At 35.4% G+C, this 11,007-nt stretch overlaps 1 protein-coding gene across 1 annotated transcript; it reads right to left on the reverse strand.

The window, feature by feature from the left end:
- Nucleotides 1–7,303: 7,303 nt before the first annotated feature.
- LOC127429511 (forkhead box protein L2-like) lies at nucleotides 7,304–9,038 on the reverse strand. The gene has a single exon (XM_051678558.1). The coding sequence runs from the start codon at nucleotides 8,858–8,860 to the stop codon at nucleotides 7,955–7,957; it is 906 nt and encodes a 301-aa protein (XP_051534518.1). The 5' UTR covers nucleotides 8,861–9,038; the 3' UTR covers nucleotides 7,304–7,954.
- Between the last annotated feature and the right edge of the window lie 1,969 nt (nucleotides 9,039–11,007).

Consider the following 11,007-nt stretch of genomic DNA (forward strand, 5'->3'; position numbering starts at 1 on the left):
TAAAAAATGTCTGTAATTTTAACATTAAAAGACTGTAAAAATGCTACAGAAAAAAAACGTTAATTGATTAACGAGTATTAACTGTAACATATACGGTAAAATGTTTTAGTATATTTTAAAAGACATACAGTTGTTTTTACATTTTAATAAAAAATGACAATTTTTAGATGTAAAAAGTATGATTTTCCTGTATAATTAATGTTAAAAATGTACATTATGTTTAACAAGACAGAACATGTACTTTTTACAGTAAATTATTGTACAAAAAAAAAAAACAATAATCGGACATTCCCACAATTCTCTGCGTGACCTCGTCATTATATCAAGCCATTATATTTTATGGGAATAGTTATGTTTCTTATTTTTAATATCTGTTGTGTACTTTAGGGTGTTCTGTGTTATATTTGATGTAGTTTAGTTAATGTTTATTGCATTATTTTAATTTCACATGTATTATCCTGATGGTGTTAATGTTTGTGTGAGTGACACTGAGCACTGTCTCTACATTCTTATTGGTCATTGGTCCTGGAAGAGCCACTATTGGTGAACTTCATGTCATCATGTGCTCTTCTGTAATTATGGTAATTAACAATACCTTATAAAGCAGATTTTTACAGTTTCAGAAGGTTAATATCAAGTTTATGACGTTTTGTTACTGTAAATTTAACAGATTTTTTATTTTTTATTATTATTTATTTATTTTTACAGTGCCAGCGTGGTCATGTAAATTACAACAGTTCTAAACTGTAAAATGTACAGGTCGTTCTGTAAAGTTGTTTACATTTTTACTGTATTTTTACATAATTATTCTGGCAACCACCGCTGCCAGTTTTGTTTTTTTGTTTTTTGTTTTTTGTGTTTTTTTACAGTGTGTGTTTATGTTGCGTTTACTTAAGGTTTCAGTTCATCCTAAACGGTGTTGGTCATCTGAAGGTCTTGTAATAATTCTGTAAAGGTCTTGGCGAATTAGAACTACTTAAAAGGCTATTCTACAGTTGCATGATAACGCCCTTTGTACATGAGGTCATTCAGAGGTCCCTGCGTGATTTAGTACAAATCTCAGACTTTTATTAACTTACAAAGGAAGATGACGCATCGCTTATTTTTAGCTGACTAATCTTGAACCTCATTATGAACATCTGCATTTTCTTTCTCGGGTCAAGAGGTCGACCAAAACACACTCATGTGTACATTTCCTATTTATAAACGACCGTGGCATATCATAATACACCACAGTAATAATTCTGGCACAGAGATACTTATTTGGTGTCATCTTTTGTTCATCAAAGAAGATAACAGAAAATATCACGTAGGGTGAATCACTGAAATTATCAAATAAACCAGTAAACTCTATTGATTTTGTATTCCAAAAAAAAAAAAAAAAAAAAAAATTCCGTGCTTTGTAACAATTGCCGGATTTTGTGCAAATCAAATCTTTGGCTATTTTCCTGTGTATAGCAAACACTGCTGACCCCTCTCTGCTTTTCAGTGCGCGCGGGAGCTCGTGAAAATCAATGCTCTCCAGTTTAAAACTTTCCCAAGAATCCCGGGAATTCAATTGTGTACCCGAGCATTGGGAAACCGGCAACCTGTGTGGTGACACCAGAGGTCGGGTCACCTTGGGGCCTGTCACCCTCACCGTGCGCAAAAAGGGCGCAAATCTCACACGTAACACACGAAATAAGTGTTCAGATGCGCCCTGTGCGCAAGACTGCGGTCAAAGGTGTTCCATAAGAATAATTTGACCCCATTCGTCTTGTTCATTTTAATCATAATCAGTATTTGAGAAACAACTCAAATTAAGTATAGGCTACATAACCTGCAACTACATTTGCCAAATGAAATTAACAGTCACGCGCACAGCCTCCATAAACGGGTCCGAAAAGTAAACAGAATTGAATAAAGTAATCAGAATCAACGTGACGTCATAATTAAACGAACAATGAAAGATTACGCCTTCATTTAGCATATGAAACGCATCAAATGAGCATTGACAAATGCGAAAATCCATGCAGCTCTTACTGAGGAGTTCAACCAGTTAGGTGCAAGAGCACTGTATAATATCTGTAATTAATAAACTAACATTTAACAAGCCAGTAGGCCTACTCGCACATTCAAATATAAACATAGTTTAAATATATTTTATAATAAATTCAAATCTTGGCCTGCAGCCATTCCCGTTAAAGGAATATTCCGGGTTCAGTACAAATTAAGCTCTGTCGACAGCATTTGTGGCATAATATTGATTACCACAAAAATTCATTTTGACTTGTCCTTTCTTTTCTTAAAAAAAAATAAAATAAAATAATAATAAAAAAATAATAATAATTGTTCTAGTGAGACACTTCCAATGGAAGTCAATGGGGCACATTTTTTAAAGTTAAAATACTCCCTGTTTCAAAAGTACAGACACAAAACATAATAAATATGCATGTAAACATGATTTTAGTGTGATAAAATCACTTACTAACCGCATCTGTGTGAAGTTACTGACAATTTTACAACTTTCTTGTCATGATGATGTAATGTCAACAAATCCTAAAACAGCTGTAAAAATGACAATTTAAACAACTTTACAGCTCAAATCATACATGAGTTTTAACAGAAGAATTAATGCGAGTGCTTTTATAAAATTATAAGCTTCATATTTCTGCCTTTAAACCCTCCAAAAATTGGCCCATTCACTTCCATTGTAAGTGCCTCACTGGAACCTCCATTTTTATTAATTTTTTTAAGAAAAGAAAGGACGAGTCGAAATGAATTTTTCTGGTAATCAACATTATACCACAAATGCTGTCGATTGAGCTTCACTTGTATTAAACCCGGAATATTTCTTTAAAGATTCGTTTTTCTCTTTTAAACAAACAAGTCATCACTTAGTTCGTGTCATCTCGGTCGTTCACACAATCAGTGTAGGCTACTTTATCTAATTAATAAATGTATCTATTCATTCGTTTGTTTATGTACTTTATGTATATATTTAACATTGAATTTTATTACTTGTTAATGCATAAAATATATTTGAGTCGTCGTGTTCGGGTTAAACCCTTTACTAAACAATTATTTATTCATTTTAAAATGTCAAGTAGTGTAACCATCAAATAAAGGATTCTCTGCTCAACATCATGCTTATTGCAACAATTCTTTTTCAAGTTGTATTTATTTATCTGCTTTTACTGCCTCCGGACAGTTACATCACTTTGAAATTTCTGACTTTAAGCACCAGGAATTTTTTTTTTTTTTTTTATTATATATATATATATAAATGATTTTAAACTCAGAAATTGAAGGCATTTTCATACTAAAAGTGGCGTATTCAAGTATTTTTGTGTGAATTGCATTTTTAATACATTTTGCATTAACTCAATAGATTTGGCCATTCTATCTATTAAGTTATATTCAAGTCACATTATTCTGCATTAAGTTTAAGCATCGCAAGTTGCGATAATAACTTTATGTGTAATTTTGCTTTTGTCCTGTAGGTGACTATGAGTCTGTCTCCTGTCCTCAGAACTCGAAGATTTTCAAACACTTAAGTTAAGATGCTTTTGGGAAACAACCCGGATTCCTAAGATGATTCGTTTCTATAGTCTGCATTTGGGAAAAGCGGCCCTGTAAAGCATTACGTAAGTAAGCATGTATGTTAATAACATATTAATAAATCTTGTAAGAAAGTTATTAAGCTAAGTTATTCTAAAATGTTACCGGAGAATTTAAAGAAGGAAGGCGTTTAAGCATAATGAAATACACCTTGTTATGTATCAGTAAATTAACACACTTTAATTATTTTGTAAAAATAAATAAATAAAAAATGACTGGATCGCTGTTATGTGTCCAGTGTCCACATTATTATTATTATTATTATTATTATTATTATTATTATTATATGTTTCCAAATATTTGCAGAGGTTTGCAATGAATTGACTACATTTTGCAAGACAACATTTTTGTGTAGGCCCAGGGCCTAGCAAGGAATTCTGGGCCCCCTAACTATGAAAATATACAGTTCAAAATTTGTTGTGGCCTCCCCTGGACCTGTGGGCCCCTAAAATCGTTACCACCATTCACCCTATTAGCTATCTGTAGCCTATAGATGAACTCAAACCGACAATTCACCTCTAAGAATGCTCAGATCAGGTAATCAGCTTCTTTAATCTGTCCCCCGTTCGTGCTGCAAGTCAAAGGGTGATCGGGCCTTTTCTGTTGTTGCTCCAAAACTTTGGAATAGCCCGCCTTTCACGTAAGGTCTGCACCAACTTTAGCTATTTTCAAATCTGCCCTTAAGTCTTATTTTTATTGTCTTTTGATACTATTTAATGTGCTGTTTGTTGATCTTTTTTATGTAAAGGTTGCATTTTTTTTTACTATTGGTTGGTTGTTTTTATGTGTTTTATTTGTCAGTTGTACAGCACTTTGGATCAACCTCTGTTGTTTTTAAATGTGCTTTATAAATAAAGTTTGACTTGACAGTTCACCTGTGAACAACCCCGTCAGAAATATTTGAGGTGAGCAGGTTGTTTTTGTGACAGCATTCCCCGATGCGCCGTTATGGGACACACAGAGTGCACGGGACCCACCATACCTTCCACTGTCCCGGGCGTCCTGCGTGCAGTCACATTACGTGATGAACACCTGACACATGAAAATGACGTTAGTGTTCGGATGGGTGGCGGGCAGAGGCATGAAAGAAACCATCTAATATGAAATTAAATATTAAAATATTATAGCCGATGCGATCTAAACATCTAACGGCATAAGACATTATTGCCAGTAAATAACTCAATATCATGCTTGATAATAGACTATGTATGATTGTAAAGTACTAATTGGACTCGTGTTAGGAAAAAGAAAACAGCTAATAATAATAATGATGGTATTTTTATTATTGTTTATATTAATGTTAAAGGTAAAGGTAAATGGATCTAATGTTTTTGCTAATCTGTCCAAATATTCAAACCATTAACCTGTTGATGTGAACAATCTTTTCGCGAACAAGAACAAAGCTGCAGTCCATGTATCTGAACCGTGAACACTCCTCATTCGCTCCTCGGATGCTTTTTCAATATTTACAGAAATATGCATGACAAAATATAGGTTATGTTTTGGTTTCCAGAAACGTTCACTCATGGGCATATCATGGACATCCCGAGCCTCCAGTGTAGAGAAAGAAAGGTAACTCACAATTATAATAATTTTCAAGAATAAGTCATTAACAAACATCATTTCACACAATTCAAATACACGCAAAAATATTTCAGTCTATTTTTAAGATGTGCTTATAGCCTAATCGACTGGATGCTATGATACATTTCGATGTAAATATTTTGAATTAAGCAAAGTGTGAAGTATTTAATTACACTTGAATACTTCACACTTATTCTTAAATTGTAATAATGTAGATTATTTAAGGATTACTCAATTCAGTTTGATGGAAATTTGTCATGCAGTTGAAATGCGTAAATCTTAAAAATAGACTGAAATATATATATATATATATATATATATATATATATATATATATATATATATATATATATATATATATAATTTATTTATTTATTTATTTTTGCTGAATCCAAGTTTCATGACCATTCTTATTACTTAAATGTAGATTAACTAATGATCTGTTAAACACTATATAATGTAAAGATGTTTGTTAAAGCAATAAATGACAGATATTATAAAGTGCTATCGAATGTTATTCAACACATATTCTGGTGTAAATGGGGCTTTAAGCACACTAAATTAACAAAATCGGTTAATATTACTTCTGCAACATTGTTCTTTTTTATTTATTTATTTTTTTTATTTTATTTATTTTTTTATTTATTTTTTTATTTCAATATCATCATCGTTTAGCATTTTGGCTGATTTTTCAAATGTAGCCTGTATTCAATGTCCCATGCAAAGAATCAGTCATCTAAAGACCCCTGATGTGTGCTAATAATATATCATTTTTTAAGGATACGAATAAATGGCATCACCTGGTAATGTTATCAGGTTTGAACAGTGTATCTAACATCATGCTATTGCGTGACGTTATAACTTTACTATTCTTTTGTAAAAAGGCGACACCCAGTCTGTACAACAGAAGAAACTTCTTCCATAAAACAACTCTGATTGTCAACGATCCATGTGTGAAAAACAATGAGCTGTTGATCTGTATCACTCAAGCGTGTATACTGTAGTTTACCTTTAAATTCATTTTGAATTGATTTTGTGTATGTCAATCATAGATCCATTGTACTTCAGCTCTGAGACAGGCCCGTGAACCCAGAAAAAAACAAAAAACAGTGAATTTGAACGTCTATGTCACACATCCATTACGTGCAGGAAACAGCAATGAGCTCCAAAATGCATAAAACTCGTAACAAAAATCTATATATTCGATTTGTTTTCTTCATTTTAAGGGCATAAACATACATACATACGCTGTAAATAAAATATATACTTTGTATATTCTTGTATAAAACCTAATTAATATAATCCCTATCTAAATAGCCCAAGACTGCTGGAACTATTGTGCCTTCTATTGTATCGATGCAATCCGAAACAATAGAATAAGTTCATTATTAACCCTAACCCTAATCATGACTTATTATTATACTGTAATATTTTGCCCCATTTCGTTTCACGCAAGGAATAATGAGCGAGAGAGGGTTCTGTTTACAGTTTTAGCAAAATAGCAATCTCAGCTGCACTGACTCAGTACACATTTTCTCCCCTCTGCATGAACATTAAGCCTAAATTTACTTCATATGTACTCACATAATATACTAATTTTTTAACGTTTATTAACGAATATTAACAGAATATGTTTATCAGCATATTAATATTTGATAATCAACCAAAAATTTCACGATGCAGAAATACTTTTTAAAATGATGTTTTCGTATATTTGATGCTGTTCACAGAATTCCTTTTATTCTGTTACTTAAACTTACCTTGCAGCACAATTCAACTCTAAGCGACATAAACTAAAACTAAGAAAGACATGCACGAAATGCGTAAATTATAGTGGAAGGCTGTTTGGGACACTCGCAGCACTGCAAACCATTTTGTTATTTAATTTAAATTTTATATATATATATATATATATATATATATATATATATATATATATATATATATATATATATATATATGTATATATACTACTACTACTACTAGCCTAACAAAGAAGAAGTAGAAGAAGAAGAATTAGGAAGACGAAGAATCGCTAAATTATGTCCAATCAATTATCAAATCGACGACCACTGTTCATTAAAAGAGTTTATTAAAGAATAAAAAGCTATTAAAAAAATCGAAAAGTGCTAGTTAAACATGGTCCCAATGTGTCGTAGACATTACAAGTAATTTTATGCTTTTCAAAAAAAACAAAAACAACAACAACAAAAAAAAAAAAACATACAAAAACAGTCCAAACTAGTCACGCGCACTGACCCCATTAAACCCTCCATCACTGGACCTTAAAAGAGGCCAAAACGCATATGTGAGTGTGTTTTGTGTGACTTGCACACACGTTTCGACAGAGCTTCCGTCTATCTACCCGTCCTGAGCTCCGATATGTCTCCTTAAACATCTAAAAGCAAAAAGCAAAATATATATTAATCGGCAAAGGGGTTCAGAACCCAATACTTCTTCACTCCAGAGTCAGCTCGTTCACGTTGAGAACGGATTCAGGTAAACATGCTTTGTAATTCCATAGTGACGGTGCCTTCAAAATAATTGTGATGGTGTGTGATAAAATCGTTTTTGCACATTCAGAACGCAAATGTGCATAACAGTCTCCCGTGGGGGAAAAAAAAAAAAAAAATCTTTAGTCCCTGTCAGGGTTTCCATAATTCGAGGCTCGAGTGACGCTTTTATGAAATGTCTTTTTTTGGGGATTTATGTAGCCTACTGTCTGTTAGCGTGTAAATGTTCCTCACTTCTTGGTCTCGAGTCGAGCGCGTTATATATCAATCCGCGCGTGCAGTGCGGAGTGTTTGCTCTCGTGGTCCCAGTACGAGCAGTGCATCATGGAGAGTTCGGCGGGCTGGCGCGAGCAAGTGAACTGCAGTCCCGTCCCGTTACCGGCGGACACCGGAGGCGCCGCGGCCGCGGCGGGGCTCAGCTGCTGCGCGTGAGGGAGTGCGTGGTGGTGATGGTGGTGGTGGCTCATGCCGTTGTAAGAGTTCACCATGCCGGGTAGAGCCACGCTCTGCACGCGAGAGTACGGATTGTACGAGGACGGCGCAGACAAGCCTTTCACGTTCACGGGACTCACGCTCCCGCTGCTCATCTGACAGGAGGTGTAGGGCATGGGCGTCGGAGACCAGGAGTTGTTGATGAAGCCCGAATGCAGGTATTTGGGCGGGGAGAGGTAACCGTACCCATCGCCTGCGAACAGAGATTTACCGGGCTGGAAATGCGTCGGCGGTGGCCTGAACGGTCTCTTCATGCGTCGTCTCCGCCGGTAGTTCCCTTTCTCGAACATGTCCTCGCAGGCCGGGTCCAGGGTCCAGTAGTTGCCCTTTCGCTCGCCGCCGCCCTCCCGAGGCACTTTGATGAAGCACTCGTTGAGTGACAGGTTGTGTCTGATGCTGTTCTGCCATCCTTTCTTGTTCTTCTCATAGAAAGGGAACTTGCTGATGATGTACTGGTAGATACCGGACAGCGTGAGCCGTTTCTCCGAGCTCTCCCGGATCGCCATGGCGATCAACGCCACGTAGGAGTACGGCGGTTTCTGGTCGGACTCGGATTTGTCCGGCCACTTCTCGGGCGGTGGTTCGTCTTTGGTCCGGTCTTTCTCCGTTGCGCTCGAGTTGGTGTCCATGAGGATCAGGACGTTCTCTTCAGGGCCTGGGTAGGTGGCCATCGTTGCGCTCGTGGACCTGCACCAAAACAACAGCAGTTTCAGACAGATGAAACTACTCTTCTTGTAAGCCCAAAGAGCTGTCCCGTCCGACCTGAAACAGTTTCTTTTTCCTTTTAAAGGCCTATGTCTGCAGCTTAATGTCAGCGATTAAGGTTCACAAAACTCTTGCGCCTCTGAGTTTCTTCGCGACTAGAGACCCCTGGAGAAGGACGGCAAATTGTGCTTTGTTTTTTCCGTATAAGCCCGCCTTCTCTCTCTCTCTCTCTCTCTCTCTCTCTCTCTCTCTCTCTCTCTCTCTCTCTCTCTCTCTCTCACACACACACACACACACGTTGGTTTAGCTATCCTTATGAGGACTCTCCATAGATATAATTATTTTTATATTGTACGAACTATAGATTCTATCCCCTAACCCTACCCCTACCCCTAAACCTAACCCTCACAAAAAACATTCTGCATTTTTACATTGTCAATAAAACATCGTTTAGTATGATTTTTAAGCGATTTGAATTATGGGGACACCCATAATACCCTTGTAATTACCAGTTTGTAACATAAAAAATGTCCTCGTAAACCACTTAAACCTGCCCACACATACACACACACACACACACACACACACACACACTGCATGCGAAAAGTGCGCAAAACTTCCTGATTCTTAAGCCACGAAAGTGATCTATCTCTTTTGCTTCATATCTTGCACATTCAGAACACCAGCTGATCCGACAACTGACTCGGAGTGTCGGACACTGAGTTTTAGGACGCATCATTGGTTTTGTGTAACAGGTGCAGATACATTCTGGGGAAAATGAATGATGACATTTACACCTACATTTTTAGTATTACAAGAAGGCCTAACGAGGAACACAAACGTTACCATTATTATACATATTATTATTACAGTAATATTATAGTGCGATAAAATCGCTTACTAACATTTTCTGTGTAAAGTTACAGCCAATTTTACAACTTTGTTGCCATGACGACACAACGCCCGACAGTAAAAACGACTATTTAAACAAATGTGCAGTTCCTTTAACAGAAGAATTAATGCAAGTGCATTTCATAAAATTATAAGCTTCATATTTGCTTCATTTTAAGCCCTCCAAAAATGGTCCATTGTTAGTGCTCCACTGTAACCTCGATTTTCTTTCTTTTTTCGTTTTTCTTTTAAGGAAAGGAGGGACCATCCGAAATGATTTTTGTGGTAGGGTGAATATGGGTAAAGTGGGACAGGTAAGTTTTATCCCCATTTTATCCATATTTCTTTCCTTAAATGGTTAACACATTATTACTAAACTAATATTTTGGGCAGTGAACAATTATCTTTTTTTCAGGTTTTATGTTGCACCGGGATGTGTGGCAGAACTTATTTCAAAACTACAGTTGGGAAAAGCAAGGGTAAAGAAAAAGTACTGTATTCAACCCAATTCAGACGGGATGAGTTTGATATATTATAATATTTGTAAATGTTGCATTTAATATGATGTGAAAGTGTTTCAGAAAATGTAAAAATTCGTTCCAAATAATTTGTAGAAATATTCCTATATTTGGCCCACTTTGCCAGAGGCATATTGTTAAAGTGGGACAGCATATCAATACATTTAAAGAGGAATTATGAGTTCATTATTCACTTACACTACATTTACTGTAATAATGATTAAATGGCAAAATAAATGATTTCAGTTTGTTCTCTTGATCATATAATTTTTAGGTAGCAAGAAAGAATATAAAATACCAATGATTGTAGCCTATTTTTCCCTTTTTTTATGGTTTGTTTTAGTTGGGCATCTGCACGTCTGTGTTGTGGATGTGCATGTTTTCTGAGGTTTTATATTAATCTTTGAGCCTATACTTGGCTGCCAGCAAAGTTATAATACAGCATATTCAAATACTGTATTTTGTGTATCTTTTTCAGAGGGAATTCTTTCCTGTGTTTACAATATGTTTTAAACTAATATTTAAAAAAAAAAAAAAAAAAAACATTAAAAATCTTAATGGATATTTTAAAGAAATATTAACAACTTGTTAACAAGTTGATTTGACAAGTGGATATTTAAATCTTTATGTTGTAAACAAAATAAATACAATAAACCATTCAAGTACAGGCACCTGTAGGGTCTTAAAAGGTTCTTCTTCCCAGT

This window comes from Myxocyprinus asiaticus, chromosome 39 (assembly GCF_019703515.2).
Source record: "Myxocyprinus asiaticus isolate MX2 ecotype Aquarium Trade chromosome 39, UBuf_Myxa_2, whole genome shotgun sequence".
In the NCBI taxonomy this organism is placed as follows: domain Eukaryota; kingdom Metazoa; phylum Chordata; class Actinopteri; order Cypriniformes; family Catostomidae; genus Myxocyprinus; species Myxocyprinus asiaticus.